We start from the raw sequence: 19,920 nt of genomic DNA on the forward strand, positions 1-19,920 counted from the left end.
CCAGAGTGCCATCTTCCTAAGCCCTTGTGCCCTCTCCTCTAGACGGCTACTCTGACCACCCCTCCTAATGCTCAGCAGTCCAGCCCAGATTCCCTTTTACTTGGGTCGCCCTGATTCCGTCCTCCTTCCCGGGTCCATAACAGGTGCTTCCCTCCACTCGCTCGGCTGAGCCTGCACTGGAACCCTCAGAGCCAGACCCGGTGGCGCCTGTGCCTGTCGTGCTGACCGTGACAGCAGCCGAGGGGCTCCTGCCCGGCTCCCTGTTGGGCTCTGTGGCACCGCTGGAGCAGGCGGGGGTGGGCGCCCTTACCTACACACTGGTGGGCGGCGCCGACCCAGAGGGCACCTTTGCGCTGGACGCGGCCTCTGGGCGCTTGTACCTGGCGCGGCCCCTGGACTTCGAGGCGGGTCCGGCTTGGCGCGCGCTCACGGTGCGCGCCGAGGGGCCGGGAGGCGCGGGCGCGCGGCTGCTGAGAGTGCAGGTGCGCGTGCAGGACGAGAACGAGCACGCGCCGGCCTTCGCGCGCGACCCGCTGGCGTTGGCGCTCCCAGAGAACCCGGAGCCGGGCGCGACCTTGTACACTTTCCGCGCGTCCGACGCCGACGGCCCCGGCCCCAACAGCGATGTGCGCTACCGCCTGCTGCGCCAAGAGCCGCCTGTGCCCGCGCTTCGCCTGGACGCGCGCACCGGAGCGCTCAGCGCCCCGCGAGGCCTGGATCGGGAGACCACTCCCGCTCTGCTGCTGCTCGTGGAAGCCACTGACCGGCCCGCCAACACCAGCCGCCGCCGCACAGCACGCGTTTCCGCGCGCGTCTTTGTCACGGATGAGAATGACAATGCTCCAGTCTTTGCCTCGCCCTCACGTGTGCGCCTCCCTGAGGATCACCCGCCCGGGCCCACGGCGCTGCACGTGGTAGCCCGGGACCCCGACCTGGGCGAGGCCGCACGGGTGTCCTATCGCCTGGCAGCTGGCGCGGACGGCTGTTTCCGGCTACACCCCAGCACCGGTGAGTTGGACCGCTGGGAGGGATGGGAACGAGGAGGATGCTAATGCAGAGCGAGTGTTTTCTTCCAACCTGCCCACCGCTTACCTAGGAGCGCTGTCCGTGGTGCGGTCTCTGGACCGCGAACAGCGAGCTGAGTACGTGCTGACTGTGGTGGCCTCTGACCACGGCTCCCCACCGCGCTCGGCTACGCAGCTTCTGACTGTCAGTGTCGCCGACGTCAACGACGAGGCACCCGCTTTCCAACAGCAGGAGTACAGCGTCCTCTTGCGGGAGAACAGCCCGCCTGGAACGTCTCTGCTCACTCTGCAGGCAACCGACCCCGATCTGGGTAAGCGTGAGGGGATAAGTTGGAAGAGGGAGGGACTGGGTCAAGAAAGGGTATATTCACCCTGTGATCTTACCCCACGCTGGCTCTCCTCAGGGGCCAATGGGCAAGTGACTTATGGAGGCATCTCTGGCGAAAACTTCTCCCTGGATCCAGACACCGGGGTCCTTACCACTCTTCGGGCTCTGGATCGGGAGGAGCAGGAGGAGATCAACTTGACAGGTATACACTGACAGGCTCCCCAAAGCCTGAGGTGGCATAAACACCATTGTTACATGGGCAGGACCCCCAAAGTACCTTCAAGAAACTTCTACTCTTACAGCACAGCTTGTATTTTTAATCCTTTGGGGGAGTTTGTCAGAGTACAAGGTGAACTGACTTCTAGGCTGTAACCACTGTGATTATACTCTCAAACACATAATGTCACAGCTGTGCCTTCTAGGATTCCCTCAGATTACACTGTAGGCATTTAACAGAGGTGCATATGGAGAAGGCAATGACAACCCACTCCAGTACTCTTGCCTGGAAAATCCCATGGGCAGAGGAACCTGGTAGGCTGCAGTCCATGGGGTCACGAAGAGTCAGACATGACTGAGCGACTCCACTTTCAGTTTTCACTTTCATGCATTGGAGAAGTAAACGGCAACCCACTCCAGTGTTCTTGCCTGGGGAATCCCAGGGACGGAGGAGCCTGGTGGGCTGCCGTCTGTGGGGTCGCACAGAGTCGAACATGACTGAAGTGACTTAGCAGCAGCAGCAGCAGCATATGGATACTGAGTACCAAAGAGGTTAGCTCAGGCTAACACAGCTTGGAAGTGGCAGAGCTGGGACTTGAACCCAGATCTCTTGTTATCTCATTTAGTGCCTTTCCTGTTACACCACCACATATATGTATGCATGCCTGAGTGCTTGTGGGGTGTGAAAAGGTAGACATATTCTGATTTTTGTGTGCACCTGGTGAACACATGTGGTGTGGATTCCTCCATGGGAGCAGGATAAATCTCATTGACTTTGCTTCCCAACAGTATATGCCCGGGACGGGGGCTCGCCTCCACTGTTGACCCACGTCACAGTGCGAGTGGCTGTGGAGGATGAGAATGACCATGCCCCAACCTTTGGGAGTGCCCATCTCTCCCTGGAGGTGCCCGAGGGCCAGGACCCCCAGACCCTTACCACGCTGCGGGCCTCTGACCCGGATGTGGGAGCCAACGGGCAGCTGCAGTACCGCATCCTGGGTGAGAACCTTCCCGTACCTACTTGCCCAGGGCTACTTGTTGGCCTGTGTCCCAGACCCAGTGCGCCTGGATCCCCTTTTCCTTCCCTTTATGTTTCTGGGTCTCCAAGCATCTCTTTCTGTGCCCCTCCAGTATTTGATCTCCCTCTTTGTCTCTTTTTATCCTCCTGTATCTTTTTTTTCTTGATTGTCTCTCCCTGTAGAGTAGTTGTTCTCAAACCTTTTCATCTCAGGAACCTTAACATTATTTTTTTTAACTTTTTATTTTATATTGGAGTACAGTTGATTAACTATAACAGTTGTGATAGTTTCAGGTGTACAGCAAAGTGATTCAGTTATCATAAACATGTAATCTATTCTTTTTCAAATTCTTTTCCCATTTAGGTTATTACGTAATGTTGAGTAGAGTTCCTTGTGCTATACAGTTGGTCCTTGTTGGTTATCCATTTTAAATACAGTAGCATGTACATGTCAATTGCAAACTCCCTAACTATCCCTTCTCCCCACCCTTCCCCTTTAAGGTCTCTAAGTCTGTGAGTCTGTTTCTGTTTTATAAATAAATAAATTTGTATCATTTCTTTTTAGATTCCACATATAAGTGATATATATTTCTCTTCCCTGTCTGACTTTCTTCACTCAGTATGACAACCTCTGGATCCATCCATGTTGCTGCAAATGGTGTTATTTCATTTTTAATGACTGAATAATATTCTATTGTATATATGTACCACATCTTCTTTACCCATTCATCTGTGGATGGAAATTTAGGTTGCTTCCATGTTTTGGCTACTGTAAACAGTGCTGCAGTGAACACTGAGGGATGCATGTATCCTTTTGGACTATATTTTTCTCCAGATATTTTCCCAGGAATAGGATTGAAGGATCATATGGTATCTCTAGTTTTTAAAGGAACCTCAATACTGTTCTCCATAGTGGCTGTACCAGTTTACATTCCCACCAACAGTTTAGGATGGAGGAACCCTTATATCTTAATTTTTAAGAACTGTAAAGAACTTTGGCTTATATGATATCAGCATTTATTGATGTAATAAAATATGATATAATAATTGAACATATAAAATATATAATAAACACATACCATTATTTACCACATTTGATATTAAAACTGAGAACACTTTTAAATATCATTGTAAAACAAGCCAATGAAACATACCACTTGCTGTATTTCTGCATAGGCCCAAGGAGATTTACTGTCCATTTTGTTGGACAATAATGAGGTTGCAAAGATTAAACAGGTATGATTGAACACAAGCTAACAAAAGCTGAGTGAATCTATTGAAAACACATTTATGCTTTAAACTTTTTACCTAGAATATTCTTGAAATCACAACATTACATAAGCACACATTCCATTAACCATCCAAGTTATGACATCATCACATGTCATGCAGCATCTGGACTCCGCTCTGCACTTGTGAGTTGATGAGAATGGAAAAGTCATATAATGTCTTAGTATTGCTATGAAAATAGTTCTGATCTTATGTACTCCCAAAAGGGTCTCAGGGGGATTCTTGGGGCCCCCAGACCACACTTTGAGAAAAACTACTTTATAGTCTCTTTCTTTACCTTCTGTGTTTCTCTTTGTTTCTCTGCCTTTATTCCACTTTCCCTCTCCTGCCCTTCTCCCTCTCTCTCTCCCTCTCTCTCCCTTTCTTCTCCGTTGCCTGTAAATCACCCTCTCTCCCATGGGCTGACACATGTATGTTTCTGTGTGCATGCCCTTCTCTGCAGATGGGGACCCCTCAGGAGCCTTTGTCCTGGACCTAGCTTCTGGGGAGTTTGGCACCATGAGGCCACTAGACCGGGAGGTGGAGCCAGCATTCCAGCTGCAGATAGAAGCCCGGGATGGAGGCCAGCCAGCTCTCAGCGCTACGCTTCTTGTGACAGTGACAGTGCTAGATGCCAATGACCATGCCCCAGCCTTCCCTGTGCCCTCCTACTCTGTGGAGGTGCCTGAGGACGCACCTGCAGGGACCCTGCTGCTGCAGCTGCAGGCTCATGATCCTGATGCTGGGGCCAATGGTCGTGTGACCTACTACCTGGGTACAGGTGCAGCAGGAGCCTTCCTGCTAGAGCCCAGCTCTGGGGAATTGCGCACAGCCACCACCCTTGACAGAGAGCAGTGTCCCAGCTATGCCTTTATAGTGAATGCAGTGGACAGTGCAGCTGCTGGGCCCCTAAGCACCACAGTGCCCGTCACCATCACAGTGCGTGATGTCAATGACCACGCGCCCACCTTCCCCACCAGTCCCCTGAGGCTGCGCCTGCCCCGCCCAGGCCCTGTCTTCAGCACTCCAGTTCTGCCTCTGGCCACTCTGCGAGCTGAAGACCGTGACGCTGGTGCCAATGCCTCCATCCTGTACCGGCTGGCAGGCACACCACCTCCTGGCACCACCGTGGACTCTTACACTGGTGAAATCCGTGTGTCCCGCTCCCCTGTATCTCTGAGCCCCCGAGATCGTGTCCTCTTCATTGTGGCAACTGACCTTGGCCGTCCAGCTCGCTCTGCCACTGGTGTGGTCATTATTGGGCTGCAAGGGGAGTCTGAGCATGGACCCCGCTTCTCCCGAGCCAGTAGTGAAGCCATGCTCCGTGAGAATGCACCCCCAGGTGAGTCCCTAACCATGTCTCCCAGCTTTGTATCTCTGGATGGGCTGGGGTTGCTCAGTGAAAATATTCCCCAAACTCCCTCAGTCTAGTGCTCACACTTCAACCAATGCCCTCCTTTCTTTAGGGACTCCCGTTGTCTCCCCCAAGGCTATCCATGCAGGGGGCTCAAGTGGACCCATCACATACAGCATTCTCAGTGGGAATGAGAAAGGGACATTCTCCATCCAGCCTAGTACAGGTAAGGGAAGGAGCAAGGGGCTCTGGGGAACAGGTTCCTGGAGGAGCTCCTTTTTGGGCCCCAGGAGACTCTGGTTGAGGAGGAGCTGCCCTGCAGTGGTAGGCCTCAGAGACAGAGGCACTCGGGCAAGCAAGAGGTCTGTCAGTGATCCATTCTGCCTTCCCCTAGGAGCCATCACAGTCCGCTCAGCAGAGGGGCTGGATTTTGAGGCAAACCCACGGCTGCGACTGGTGCTGCAGGCAGAGAGTGGAGGAGCCTATGCCTTCTCTGTGCTGACCCTAACCCTGCAAGATGCCAATGACAACGCGCCCCGCTTCCTGCAGCCCCACTACGTGGCCTTCCTTCCAGAGTCCAGGCCCTTGGAGGGACCCCTGCTACAGGTGTGGAGTGTGATAGGAAGATGGGGGCAGGGCTGGGCAGACTTTGTCTGCCACCAGCCCAGTGCCAGCAGCCTCCTGTTCCCGCCAGGTGGAAGCAGATGACCTGGACCAAGGCCCCAGTGGACAGATCTCCTACAGTCTGGCCGCATCCCAGCCAGCCCGGGGATTGTTCCATGTAGACCCAGCCACGGGCACTATCACCACCACAGCTATCCTGGACCGCGAGATCTGGGCCGAAACACGGTGAAGCTTGGCTCTGTAGAGCCTAAGACTCTTTCCTGGGTCCATGCAATTTCGAGTCCTGCATTAAATCCCCTTCAATCCCTAGGCCACATCCTGAGTTCCCCGCTTCCACCCCTGCCACCTGTCCTGAGCCCTCCTGTCCCTGCCCAGGGTTCTCGCTTATCCCAGGCCCCACCCCCTGATTGTGCTCTGTGTTCAGGCTGGTGCTGATGGCCACAGACAGAGGAAGCCCAGCCCTGGTGGGCTCAGCTACCCTGACGGTGATGGTCATCGACACCAATGACAATCGCCCCACCATCCCCCAGCCCTGGGAGCTCCGAGTGTCAGAAGGTGAGGACTGGGTCAAGTGAGAGGTATAAAGGGTGGTAGGGAAGCATTATTGCCCACCATGGGGCTCCAGGACTGTATGTGACTATAATAAACACACTCGTGCCATGTACTGCAGATGCACTGCTGGGCTCGGAGATCGCACAGGTAACGGGGAATGATGTGGACTCAGGACCAGTGCTGTGGTACGTTCTGAGCCCTTCTGGGCCCCAGGATCCCTTCAGTGTCGGCCGCTATGGAGGCCGCCTCTCCCTCACGGGCCCCTTGGATTTTGAGCAGCGCGACCGCTACCACCTGCAGCTCCTGGCACACGACGGGCCTCACGAGGGCCGGGCCAACCTCACGGTGTTCGTGGAGGATGTCAATGACAACTCCCCTGCCTTCTCACAGACTCTCTACCAGGTGCCAGTGCCCCACCACCACCACCCCCGGGCCCAGGGCTGCTCATGATGGAGGGAAGTGACAACGCTAGAAGGAGCTGTGGTGGGCTGTATGTTGGAACTGACTTGGGGACAGAGCTTGGGGGGGTATAAAGGTCCCATCTCAAACCAGCCTTCTAAGTCCTAAGAACTGTGTCCAGGTTCTGCATTCAGGGCCCAGAAATGGGGGAAGGGGGACAATTCGAATATTAAGGGGTATAAGGGCTCCAAGCTGGAACCGGTGCCACACAGAACTCATGGGACCAAGCTGCAGAACGCAGGCTGAGCGAGCAGCAAGGCAGCTGAGAGGCTCAGCCGTAAACCTTTGTCTTATACCTCAGGTGATGCTGCTCGAGCACACACCCCCGGGCAGTGCCATTCTCTCCGTCTCGGCCACTGACCGGGACTCGGGCGCCAACGGTCACGTCTCCTACCACCTGGCTTCCTCTGCTGAGGGCTTCAGCATTGACCCCAACAACGGTGTGTCCTTCCTGGCATCTACCCCTTATCTTTGACTGTGCTGGGGCATATTTTGACCTCATCCCTAGAATTTCTTGCCTGAACTCCTAACTCCTAGATCTCTGACCTAGGGAGGACATTTCCCTGCTTTTGTATCTTTTCTTTAAAATTAATTAATTTATTTGTTTTTGGCCATGCTGCATCTTCATTGTTGCTTGCAGGCTTTTGTGTAGAGACAGTGGGCAGGGGCTACTTTTCATTGCAGTGCATGGGCTTCTCAATGTGGTGGCTTCTTTCATTGTGGAGCATGGGCTCCAGGCACACAGGCTTCAGTACTTGCATCATGCAGGATCAGTAGCTGTGGTGCACAGGCTCTGGTTGCCCGCGGCATGTGGGATCTTCTTGGACAAAAAATCAAACCCTTCCATGTCCCCTGCATTGGCAGGTGGATTCTTTTCCACTGGGCCACCAGGGAAGTCCCCCTTCGTCTCAGTTTTAAGCACTGTCCAGACTGCATGTCTAGAAGCCATTCCCTGAATCCTGGAGCCCCTTCCATAATCTCCCAGCACACAGGCCATTCCCTGGAATCTGACTTCCAAGGCTAACTCCCCATCCCCAGAGGGTCATTTTGCTCACCCACAGTCTCTACTGATGGCATATTTCTCTTCATTCCGTTTTCATCTCAGGGACCCTATTCACAACAGTGGGGACAGTGGCCTTGGGCCATGAAGGGCCAGGCATGGTGGACGTGGTGCTGGAAGCCCGAGACCACGGAGTGCCGGTTCGGGCCGCCCGAGCCACAGTGCACGTGCAGCTGCAGGATCAGAACGACCACGCCCCGAGCTTCACGCTGCCACACTACCGCGTGGCTGTGACTGAGGATCTGCCGCCCGGCTCCACCCTGCTCACCCTGGAGGCCACAGATGCCGACGGGAGCCGCAGCCATGCCGCCGTGGACTACAGCATTGTCAGTGGCAACCGGGGCCGAGTCTTTCAGCTGGAACCCCGGCTGGCGGAGGCTGGGGAGAGTGATGGACTAGGCCCCCGGGCCCTGGGCTGCCTGGTGTTGCTTGAGCCTCTAGACTTTGAAAGCCTAACCCAGTACAACCTAACTGTGGCAGCAACTGACCGGGGGCAGCCACCTCGAAGTTCGGCTGTGCCAGTCACCGTCAGCGTGCTGGATGTCAACGACAACCCACCTGTCTTCACCCGAGCAGCCTACCGTGTGGCGGTCCCTGAGGACACGCCTGTGGGAGCCGAGCTGCTGCACGTGGAGGCCTCCGACGCTGATCCAGGCCCCCATGGCCTTGTACACTTCACCCTCAGCTCAGGCGACCCTCTGGGGCTCTTTGAGCTGGATGAGAGCTCCGGGGACTTGCGACTGGCCCGCCCGTTGGACTGTGAGACCCAAGCTCGACATCAGCTTGTAGTGCAGGCTGCCGACCCTGCCGGGGCACACTTTGCTCTGGCACCAGTGACCATTGAGGTCCAGGACGTGAATGACCATGGCCCCGCCTTCCCTCTGAGCTTGCTCAGCACCAGCCTGGCTGAGAACCAGCCTCCAGGCACTCTTGTTACCACCCTGCATGCAATTGATGGGGATGCTGGGGCTTTCGGAAGGCTCCACTACAGCCTGCTGGAGGCTGGGCCGGGGCCCGAGGGCCGCGAGGCGTTTGCGCTCAACAGCTCAACTGGGGAGTTGCGGGCACGAGTGGCCTTTGACTACGAGCACACTGGCAGCTTCCAGCTGCTGGTGGGCGCTACAGATGCCGGGAACCTGTCCGCCTCAGTCACTGTGTCAGTGCTGGTGACCGGTGAGGATGAGTATGACCCAGTGTTCCTGGCTCCAGCTTTCCACTTTCAGGTGCCAGAAGGTGCACGGCGTGGCCACAGCCTGGGTCACGTGCAGGCCACAGACGAGGATGGAGGTGCTGACGGCCTGGTGCTGTACTCGCTGGCCGCCTCGTCCCCCTATTTTGGTATCAACCAGACTACAGGTGCCCTGTACCTGCGGGTGGACAGCCGGGCACCAGGCAGTGGAACAGGCACCTCCGGGGGTGGGGGCCGGACCCGACGTGAGGCGCCACGGGAGCTGAGGCTGGAGGTGGTGGCAAGGGGGCCTCTGCCCGGTTCTCGGAGTGCCACCGTGCCTGTGACTGTGGACATCACCCACACTGCGCTGGGCCTGGCACCTGACCTCAACCTGCTCTTGGTGGGAGCCGTGGCAGCCTCTCTGGGAGTCGTGGTGGTGCTTGCCCTGGCAGCCCTTGTCCTGGGACTGGTGCGGGCCCGGAGCCGCAAAGCTGAGGCGGCGCCTGGCCCGATGTCCCAGGCGGCACCCCTGGCCAGTGGCTCACTGCAGAAGCTGGGCCGAGAGCCACCCAGCCCGCCGCCCTCAGAGCACCTGTATCACCAGACCCTCCCCAGCTATGGTGGGCCTGGAGCTGGAGGACCCTACCCCCGCGGTGGCTCCCTGGACCCTTCACACTCAAGCGGCCGAGGCTCAGCAGAGGCTGCGGAAGATGACGAGATCCGCATGATCAACGAGTTCCCCCGCGTGGCCAGTGTGGCCTCCTCCCTGGCTGCCCGTGGCCCTGACTCCGGCATCCAGCAGGATGCAGACGGACTGAGTGACACCTCCTGTGAGCCACCTGCCCCTGACACCTGGTATAAGGGCCGTAAGGCAGGGCTGCTGCTGCCGGGTGCAGGAGCCACTCTGTACAGAGAAGACGGCCCCCCAGCCACTGCCACCACCTTCCTGGGGGGCTGTGGCCTAAGCCCCGCGCCCACCGGGGACTACGGCTTTCCAGCAGATGGCAAGCCCTGTGTGGCGGGAGCGCTGACGGCCATCGTGGCCGGTGAGGAGGAGCTCCGTGGCAGCTACAACTGGGACTACCTGCTGAGCTGGTGCCCTCAGTTCCAGCCGCTGGCCAGTGTCTTCACAGAGATTGCCCGGCTCAAGGATGAAGCTCGGCCGTGTCCCCCGGCGCCCCGTATTGACCCACCGCCCCTCATCACTGCCGTGGCCCACCCAGGAGCCAAGTCTGTGCCCCCCAAACCAGCCAGCACGGCCGCAACCCGGGCTGTCTTCCCACCAGCCTCTCACCGCTCCCCCATCAGCCACGAAGGTTCCCTGTCCTCGGCGGCCATGTCTCCCAGCTTCTCACCTTCACTATCTCCTCTGGCCGCTCGCTCACCCGTCGTCTCACCGTTTGGGGTGGCCCAGGGCCCCTCAGCCTCAGCTCTGAGCGCAGAGTCTGGCCTGGAGCCACCGGACGACACCGAGCTCCATATCTAGGTGTGGCCCGGACCAGGCCCCGACCTGGGATGCACACAGTGTCCCCAATGCAGGCCCCATCTGAGCCTGCCCGGGCAGCCTTGGACCATGATTGGCCACGGGGGAGGCCAGCTCCCCACCCCAGAGTCCTCCAGTAGGGGCAGGTCTCACGTCTTGCTCCAGCACTGGCAGAGCCCCAGTACCGCGAGGCCCGGTTGGGCGCTGACCTATGGCCAGGTCCGACGCAGGGAGAGAGATGAGGAAGGAGGCAGCAGCCCCGGGGTTCCCCTCAGTGAGGGCTTCTTGCCCTGTGCCAGCACCCTGAGATGGAGCTGAGACTTTATTTATTGGGGGGTAGGGGAGTGGGGCCAGCCCCTGCAACTTTGTTCAGGCCCAGCTCCTTTGGGTTCCACTGACACCCCTGCCCCTGCCCAGAATCAAGTGCCAATTCTCACTCTGGAGCCTTAATAAACTGCAGTTTGTATCCAGTGTCCGGATCTGTTCTCTGGGCCCATAGGGACGGGGCAGTGATGGAAAGGCTCCTGACACCCTGTAGACACCTCAGGAGGCACAGAGTGGGATGGACATAGGGGTTTCTAGGGTGGGGGTGAGTGGGGATGGCACTGGAAACCAGAGCCTAGCCTGAGGCTGTCACATCTCTCTGAAGTCAACCTTTCCCTCTAACATGGGCAAGAGGCCAGACGAAGGCAGACAGCAGGAGCTTGCTTGTGGCAGCAATCCAGAGAGGAATTGGCTGGCTGGGGAGACCTTGGAGATGACCAGCTCTAGGCTTGAGGGTCTTCAAAGAGGTGGGGTTGGATACAAGAGTAGCCAAGTGGTTTATTTGTTTTTTGTGGGGTCATTACATATAATATATTCATATATAATAACAGCTCACATTTGTTGAGCTTCTGCCATGTGAGGCTCTCCGAGGGGTTTGCTTGCTTTATCTCTGTAAATTTTCAGTGCAATCTGCTGAGGCAGAGCAGTTTTAACCTAACAGTCTCCATATTCTACATGAAGAAACCAAGGCTCCGAGAAGCTGTGACTTTCCTGATATCATACTTCTTGTAAGGACCCGGATCTCTGGGTCTATGGGCCTCCAGAGCCCCTTTCTTAAGCACCGCCTACACTGTGGTGAGTCCTGGGCTCACCCAGTGTTTGACAGTCCACAGAGGGAGCATCTGAGTGGCCGCCCCACCCCTTCTCCAGCATTCAGGACCACCCATTTGAGGGCGGGGCCAGCACGTCACTAGTTCCTAGGCAGAGGTGGTGGTGGAGGACTACAGGGTTCATGTGATCTGTCACATGACAGCCGACAAGCCGAAAGGCAGAATGGGACCCCGATCCGGGTGAGAAACTGGGGGGCTCCGGGAGAAGGGAATCACGTTGGAGGGAGTTTATGTTGGAGGGTGGGAACAGCAACAGTCCAGCTCCTGCTGAAACCCATGTGCTGTCCCTGCAGCCTCCTAGGTCTCTTTGCCCTCTTTGTCGCTGGCAAATGCAGTTACAGCCCGGAGCCTGACCAGCAGAGGAGGTGAGTTGACTTAGCACTGACCGCCCCTTCCCCATGGCTTGTCCTGCATCTATTATCCTGGTTCTAGCCTCCCTCACTGGCTTACCAGCTCCTGGTACCCCCCACCATAGTTCCCAGGCTCAGTCTGATCATCCATCTCCTGTGATTCAAATCTGCTTCCGGAATCTTCCCCCAAATCTAGGTCTAGTACTGAACCTTCCCATCCCCACTTTAATAATGAAGTCTGTGTGACCCCTGACCCTGCAGGCTGCCCCCTGGCTGGGTGTCCCTGGGCCGTGCGGACCCTGAGGAAGAGCTGAGTCTTACGTTTGCCCTGAGACAGCAGAATGTGAAGAGACTGTCCGAGCTGGTGCAGGCTGTGTCGGATCCTGGCTCTCCTCGCTACGGTGCTTGACGGGACCAAGGGGCAGGATATGGGATGCAGTGGAGGGACACGGGGCTGGGCTGAGCATGGGACAGTGCAGGTCATGTCAAGGGCATTGTCTTGGGGCCTGCGGAAGGGGTGGTATAGGACAGATGAATGGCAGTGACCCTCACTGAAGAGTTTCTGAATAAAAAAGTGAATGGGAAGTAGACTGTCCAAAACTAATTCACATTCTTCCCTCCAAAACTTTCCACCTGTGTTCATCAGGCTAAAAAACTGAAAGTGGGTATGGTTAAGAGCACAGGCTTGGTGATCAAACCTGAATTTAAATTATGACTCTACTGCTTACCAGCTGCCAGACAAGTGGGGAAGTGGCATCCAGTACATGTAAATTTAGCTCACTACCTCAGATTTCACCTCCAACCCCTGCTAAATTCACTCTCATTTATTCTTCCACTCAAACCGTAAAGCTGTTAGTTCCAGCTCTGAAACAGTCCACTCTCTCATTGTTCCTTGTTGCCACCAACTCAGTTGATTACTCTCTCACATGGACTGCTGCCCAGCCCCCTCGATGGTCTGCCGTCTCCTCCCCTCCAGTCCACTCCCTTTAAACTTCACACTCTCTTCCAAGAGTTGGTGTTTCGCTCTAATGGTCAAGCTGGACCGTGTCCTTCCTCCGAGGGAGCCCCTTGTGGTGGGGAAGGAGTGGGAGTGGTAAGCATGTGAGGGGGCAATCTAAGGCTCACCCAGGAGGTGTGTGCATGATCCATGCAGAACGGTGACTCACCATCATGTTTAGCCTGAAATCAGTAAGTATCAAGATGTGAGCTAAATTAGATATCATCTAATAACTGGTCCTGAAAGTTTTGAAAACTTTTATTGGAAATAAACTTAAAATGAACATTTTTTTTAAATTCCACTGGCAGTCCAGTGGTTAGGACTCAGTGCTTTCACTGCTGTGGCCTGGATTCTATCACTGGTCAGGGAACTAAGATTCCACAAGCTGTGTGGCACACCCCCTGACCCCCAAAAGAACATTTTTAATCTATTAATCTCATTTGTTTTTCATGATCATGTGGTATTTGCAACCTACTCTCCTTTAGGATAAATCCATATTCCCCCAAGTTGAGCCTACACCTGTATGGCCTGCCTTTTTACTAGAAGCTTCCCACCCATCCCTCAAGCCCCTGCTCCAATTTCCCTAGGAAGTCCCAGTGTCTCCTGGTTGAAGTCCAAAAAGAGCAATTTGGAAAAGCAATGAACGAAGGCATTGCTTTTCTACTGAATCCCTGCAGGCAAGTACCTGACCCTAGAGGATGTGGCTGAACTGGTCCGGCCATCACCATTGACCCTCCACACGGTACAGAAATGGCTTTTGGCGGCTGGAGCCCGGAACTGCCACTCAGTGACCACACAGGACTTTCTGACTTGCTGGCTGAGTGTCCGGTGAGAGGGGATAATTGCCTCATAGAGGGTATTGATCACCCCATCAGGGAGATTTGTCTCCCTACCAGGGGGAGGGAGCCAAGAGTTTGCAGGTGCTGTGGGTGAAAATGTATGGGAAGATAACAACTAACTACCCGGTGATGCTCAGGCAGCCTCTTCTGCTCTGCTCCATGCTTTCTGACCTGTGTTTTCTGAACTCTGACCTCCAGACAGGCAGAGCTTTTGCTCTCTGGGGCTGAGTTTCATCACTATGTGGGAGGACCTGCAGAGACCCATGCTGTGAGGTCCCTACATCCCTACCGGCTCCCAAAGGCCTTGGCCCCGCATGTGGACTTTGGTAACACCCAGTGGGGCTGCTGGAGGTTGGAGGGGCAGAGCCAGGGATGGGAGAAGTTCAGGTGCCACAGGGGGTGCGAGTGGGGGTGGGATCACAGCGGTGAAATGAGGGTTGGAGTCTAAAAGATCTCTTCCTCAAGCCTGACTCCTCCCCACAGTGGGGGGGCTGCATCGTTTTCCCCCTACATCAACCCTGAGACAACACCCGGAGCCACAGTTGCCAGGGACTGTTGGCCTGCATCTGGGAGTGACCCCATCCGTGATCCGTAAGCGTTACAACTTGACGGCACAAGATGTGGGCTCTGGCACAACCAACAACAGTCAAGCCTGTGCTCAGGTGAGCCATGCAGGGAGCCTCAGCATCCTCGCAGCCTCCTCAAGGTGCCTGACCAGCCTGGTGATGACTCTCTGACTCTAACCCCTGGGCTCTCATCCTGTGATCTAGGACAGCATCCCCTGACCTGACCCTTGGGGCTGTGTCTTCTGACACATGAATCTCCTCTGACTCCCTCTGTAGTTCCTGGAGCAGTATTTCCACGATTCAGACCTGGCTGAGTTCATGCGCCTCTTCGGTGGGGACTTTGCACACCAGGCATCGGTAGCCCGTGTGGTTGGACAACAGGGCCGGGGCCGGGCCGGGATTGAGGCCAGCCTAGATGTGGAGTACCTCATGAGTGCTGGTGCCAACATCTCTACCTGGGTCTACAGTAGCCCTGGTACTGCCTAGGGGACTGATTGGTGGGGACAGAACTGGGGGGGAGTAGTGATCTTTGTGCCCTCAAGGGAATTCCATGAGCTAGAAGGAGATCCTGACAACTTCCCAAATGATTGCCCTTGTGCCCCCTTCTCCAAAAAACATCCAGGCCGGCATGAGTCACAGGAGCCTTTCCTGCAGTGGCTTCTGCTGCTCAGTAATGAGTCAGCTCTGCCATACGTGCACACCGTGAGCTACGGCGATGACGAGGACTCCCTCAGCAGCACCTATATCCAGCGGGTCAACACTGAGCTCATGAAGGCGGCTGCTCGGGGTCTTACGCTGCTCTTTGCCTCAGGTGACCTCCTACTCTAAACTTAGACCCCACCACCACCCACGCCCCCTCGAGATGAGAACTTTGACCCCAGAGTAACTCCTGGACCTGATCTCTTAACTCATAATCTGAACTCAACATGGACGACTGACCTGACCTCAACTCTGACCTCTTGCAGTAATAACTAACACGTGAATTTCCTCTCTGACATCTGAACCCACATTCCAAGCTCTGACCAATGAAACTGAATGCTAAACCTGGTCTCTCTCCCAGGTGACAGTGGGGCCGGGTGTTGGTCTGTCTCTGGCAGACACCAGTTCCGTCCCAGCTTCCCTGCCTCCAGGTAAGCACCCAAGCCCACCATTTACTTGTGATCTCATGGTCTAGAACCTTTGCCTTGACCCCACCAGGTGCTCCTGTGGGTCAGCACTCAGTTGTACCTGCTCTGATCGTGATCATGCAGTATTTTCAGTCTCTGCTCTGGTTCCTGCACCCCCTCTTCTTCCCGAAGGTCCCAGGCCCTGAATCTCCTGAGTAGGACAGAGATCCCAGTGTTCTGCTTCCTTGGTCCCCAGGCATTTTAGTGGGAGATTTGGTGGATGTTTTGTAGGGAGAAGTGTGCACAGTCACCTCAGACCATGCCTTGAGGGCCACAAACCTCTCAGTCTTCCCCATGTACATACTTCACCAGAGTGCTTTCCCAGTCCCTCCAGCAAGACCCAGGCCACAGTCACTCAGCCCTATGCATTCTGGAGGTGTCTTAGAAGTGCTACATTCTGAGTGCTGTCTTCTGCCCTCAGTCCCTATGTCACCACGGTGGGAGGCACATCCTTTCAGAACCCTTTCCGAGTCACAGATGAGGTCGTTGACTACATTAGTGGTGGCGGCTTCAGCAATGTGTTCCCACGGCCTTCGTACCAGGTACGTGTGTGTTTGTGTTGGTGGAGGAGAGATGGGTGGAATCCTCAGTTCAGCAGATGGTACTTACTCAACAGTGTCTTTCAGGAGGAAGCTGTAACCCGGTACCTGAGCTCCAGTCCCCACTTGCCACCATCCAGTTACTTCAATGCCAGTGGCCGCGCCTACCCAGACGTGGCTGCACTCTCTGATGGCTACTGGGTGGTCAGCAACCATGTGCCCATTCCATGGGTGTCTGGTACCTCGGTGAGAATCAGTCTGGCTCCAAACCTCCACCCAGGGAATATCCCTACCTTCCAACCCCAAGACCTTGCACCCAGAACCCCTGACTCCTCAGAGACCTCCTACCCATCCCTCCAAAAAAGTCCAACCACTCTGAATCCCTGACCTCTACTTGCACCCTCACCCTTGCAGGCCTCTACTCCAGTGTTTGGGGGACTCCTATCCCTGATAAATGAACACAGAATCCTCAGAGGCCTACCCCCTCTTGGTTTTCTCAACCCAAGGCTCTACCAGAAGCATGGGGCAGGACTCTTTGATGTGAGTATGGAAGGGAGGGTTGTGGCCACTTTCATATGAAATGACAACATTCATACTCGTAAGAGTATGTTGAGTGCTAAGATGAACTTGAGGGCAATTCTGATGGGGTGGGATAGCCTCTGGAATGTGAATACAGGGTAAGGGGCTATAGTCTGTTAATATCAGCAGGTCCAGATCTGATGCCCACCCTCTCCCTAGGTAACCCGTGGCTGCCATGAGTCCTGTCTAAATGAAGAGGTGGAGGGTCAAGGTTTCTGCTCTGGCCCTGGCTGGGATCCTGTGACAGGCTGGGGAACACCCAACTTCCCAGCTCTGCTGAAGACACTAATGAACCCTTGACCCTCTCCTGCTAGAAGGGTGGGCCTGTCCTCTGCCCCACAGCAGGTGGCTGGGTCCCTTATTCTGCAGTGTTGGAGGCCCTGCTGAACCCTCAACCATTGACTGCCACAAACAGCTTATCTCCCTAACCCAGAAATGCTGTGAGCTTGACTTGACTCCCAACCCTACCTGTTCCATCATACTCAGGTCCCCCAGCCCCTGCCCCAGGTTCCTCAACAGGTGCCATAACCAGCACTATTTGGGAGCATCCCCTGCATACAACCACTCCCACCCCCACCCCCCGGGGCCCCCTGCTCTGTTTCTTTTCAACCAGGCTTTTCCAATGTGTTTTATACACTGTCTGTGTACACTATTTCACTGCATCCTCACTCCTCAATTCATTGCCATGAGACCTCTACTCTTACTGTTTCACTCTTTCCTTTTCCCTGAGAAATACTCCCAACCTTTGCTTTGTGAGCTCCCTGTCATAGAAGCCTACTGCCTCTTCTTTCTTAGCTTCCAGGGCTTAACTTCTTCTCTGACCACTCCCTCTTCCTCCTTCATTCCCTTTTCCCTCCTTCTCTTTCTCTGCTTCCTCATTAAACGTTGTTGTATTTTGTTGCTCTATCCTTTTGTAAAATTTTATAACTCTTGGTTTTTATTTTATCAAAGTATATGGGCACATTGTCAAATACTTCTTTAAGTCTTACTGCAAAAAAATAGCCACCCCTTGTATATCTACCACCATTTCCTGCTACTTGAGGCAATCATTTCAACTGTTTCTGATGATTCTTTAGTGTGTGCTAAGTCGCTTCAGTCGTGTCCGACTCTTTGTGACCCCATGGGCTGTAGCCTGCCAGGCTCCTTTGTCTTTGGGGTTCTCCAGGCAAGAATTCTGGAGTGGGTTGCCAGGCCCTCCTCCAGGGGATCTCCCTGACCCAGGGATGGAACCTGCATCTCTTAAATCTCCTGCATTGGCAGGCATGTTCTCCACCACTAGTTTATCTCTAAATAACATGCTTATATTGCTGTTTATTGATTTCCCCCTGCCCAGTTATAGCCATTACTGACTTCCTATTAGCTTGTGATCATTCTTCTGCCTTGTCCCAATCACTCAAAATCCCCACCACCCATTCTTTTGTCCTCCCAATACAATTCTATCTTTGTCTGAGCTGCATACAGGATTTGCATTACAACTGTGTAAATGCTAATCATACCTAATCCATGTAGTATCATTGCTCTATCCTTTGTCTTTTGCTCTTCTCACTTGACTCATTGTCCACTGGAACAAATCAATGACTGGCATCCACAGCCATCACCGTCTCACTAAATCAGACTTTCCATCCTACAGTGATTGATACCTCAAAAGCAAGATGTGTAATTCTCAACATTTCATCTCCCTTCTTCCCAATCCCAAACTGTTCTCTTTTGTTTCTTATTTATAAATGACACTATGCTTGACACTTCCAACTGAGCCAGAAGCCTAAAGTATCATCCAAGTTTCCCATTTCCTTCAACTCCTCCCATCATCACCTTGTCAACAAGTGACTACTATCTACTGACTCTATCTCTTAAATACATCTTTATCAACCCAAAAGTTCTTCCAATTATATTTCCAAAGTGTATCTTGAATTCATCTACTTCTCTCCAGCTCCACTGCTACTACATTAGCTGTGAGCCATATTCCCGCTCCTCTGAATTGAGGCCCTTGCAAGAAGTGTCCTTACATCCTGCCTTTCCCTAAACCATCTACCAGTTGTTTATTCACTAAGTTGTGTGTGACACTTTTGTGACCCCATGGACTGGGACTTCCCAGGCAAGAATACAGAGTGGATTGCCACTTCTTCTCCAGGGTTATTCCTGACTCAGGGATGGAACATGGGTATCTTGCATTGGCAGACATGTTCTTTAACACTGAGCCACAAGGGAAGCCGCAAAACCAACTACCAGAGTAAGATGCAAATCTCATGAGGTCATCTACTTAATTAAGAGCCTTCAAAGATTACTGGATATAGGTCAAGCTTTTTATCATCACTTACAAACCTATCTCCTTACTTGCTATTTGTTTCCGAGTAACAAATTGTTTATCCTTCCCTGTCTCCCTGCACCCGCCTCCATGCACTTTCATTCACTGTTGCTCAAGATATTCTTTGCCCTAACATTACCCCTGGCTCCCTGTGCCTGGTTGAGGTCCAGAATTCTTTCAAGACTCAGCTCACCTTCTCTTGTGAATCTTTTGGCTCCCTGAAGCTAGTTGATGTGGGTATGACAGGAAAATCTTAGATTCTTGGTTCTGATATACACTAGAGAGAACCTGGGGCAAGTAAGTTCAACTCTCTCAGACTTTTTCCTCATCTGTTAGGTGAGGATATTGATACCTGCCTCTAATATTCAGGAAATCATTAAGTGGAATAAACTTAATGGAATGCCTAACACACAGATGTAGGCAGCAACTATTAGTTCCCTTCCTCCCTTGCACTGCACACCTTGTGTCTACCTCCAGTATTTTAACTCCCATATATTGGTGAAATGGCCAGTTTAACTGTTTGCCTCCCTTTCCAAGACCACTAGTGCCTGGAGGACTAGAACCTTCTCCTACTTAACTTTGTATTTGCAGACCCTAGCTCAGGACTGACAAAAATAAATTTTTGCTGCGTTGAAAACCCCACTCTTTCACTAGCCGTGATTTTACATAAATTGTTTATTAAGACTGAAAGACAGCCAGCCCTCTGTATCCTCGGGTTCTCCATTCACAGATTCACCTAACCATGAACTGAAAATATTTTTTTTTTAAAATTCCAATTATAAAAAACGAAACTTGAATTTACCATGCACCAGTAAACTATTTACATCGCATTTGGATATTATAAGCAATCTAGAGATGATTTAGAG

At 53.8% G+C, this 19,920-nt stretch overlaps 2 protein-coding genes across 2 annotated transcripts in view; both read left to right on the top strand.

The window, feature by feature from the left end:
• Window positions 1-11,025, top strand: part of DCHS1 (dachsous cadherin-related 1) — a 36,689-nt gene extending 25,664 nt beyond the window's left edge. The window contains exons 10-21 of the mRNA XM_061380562.1: window positions 144-1,008; window positions 1,097-1,336; window positions 1,430-1,555; window positions 2,359-2,568; window positions 4,320-5,198; window positions 5,323-5,436; window positions 5,605-5,816; window positions 5,905-6,059; window positions 6,259-6,389; window positions 6,505-6,788; window positions 7,147-7,285; window positions 7,951-11,025. Of these exons, the coding sequence (XP_061236546.1) occupies window positions 144-1,008; window positions 1,097-1,336; window positions 1,430-1,555; window positions 2,359-2,568; window positions 4,320-5,198; window positions 5,323-5,436; window positions 5,605-5,816; window positions 5,905-6,059; window positions 6,259-6,389; window positions 6,505-6,788; window positions 7,147-7,285; window positions 7,951-10,562 (5,967 nt within the window). The 3' untranslated portion in view covers window positions 10,563-11,025. The remainder of the gene's footprint in view (window positions 1-143; window positions 1,009-1,096; window positions 1,337-1,429; window positions 1,556-2,358; window positions 2,569-4,319; window positions 5,199-5,322; window positions 5,437-5,604; window positions 5,817-5,904; window positions 6,060-6,258; window positions 6,390-6,504; window positions 6,789-7,146; window positions 7,286-7,950) is intronic.
• Window positions 11,026-11,800: 775 nt separating this feature from the next.
• TPP1 (tripeptidyl peptidase 1) lies at window positions 11,801-19,696 on the top strand. The gene is made up of 13 exons (XM_061380565.1): window positions 11,801-11,893; window positions 12,007-12,078; window positions 12,325-12,464; window positions 13,738-13,888; window positions 14,098-14,225; window positions 14,383-14,561; window positions 14,742-14,940; window positions 15,088-15,276; window positions 15,526-15,595; window positions 16,053-16,173; window positions 16,258-16,416; window positions 16,585-16,710; window positions 16,909-19,696. Exons 1-13 carry the CDS (start codon window positions 11,850-11,852, stop codon window positions 17,047-17,049), a joined length of 1,719 nt encoding a protein of 572 aa, XP_061236549.1. The 5' UTR covers window positions 11,801-11,849; the 3' UTR covers window positions 17,050-19,696.
• The last annotated feature ends 224 nt before the right edge of the window (window positions 19,697-19,920 follow it).

Source organism: Bos javanicus, chromosome 15 (genome assembly GCF_032452875.1).
Source record: "Bos javanicus breed banteng chromosome 15, ARS-OSU_banteng_1.0, whole genome shotgun sequence".
Lineage (NCBI taxonomy): Eukaryota > Metazoa > Chordata > Mammalia > Artiodactyla > Bovidae > Bos > Bos javanicus.

Coding starts and splice junctions, on each gene's coding strand:
- TPP1 (XM_061380565.1), top strand. CDS start 11,850: ATGACAGCCGACAAGCCGAAAGGCAGAATGGGACCCCGATCCGG. Junction 12,465..13,737: donor TCCTGGCTCTCCTCGCTACG/GTGCTTGACGGG, acceptor GAATCCCTGCAG/GCAAGTACCTGACCCTAGAG. Junction 14,562..14,741: donor ACAGTCAAGCCTGTGCTCAG/GTGAGCCATGCA, acceptor CTCCCTCTGTAG/TTCCTGGAGCAGTATTTCCA.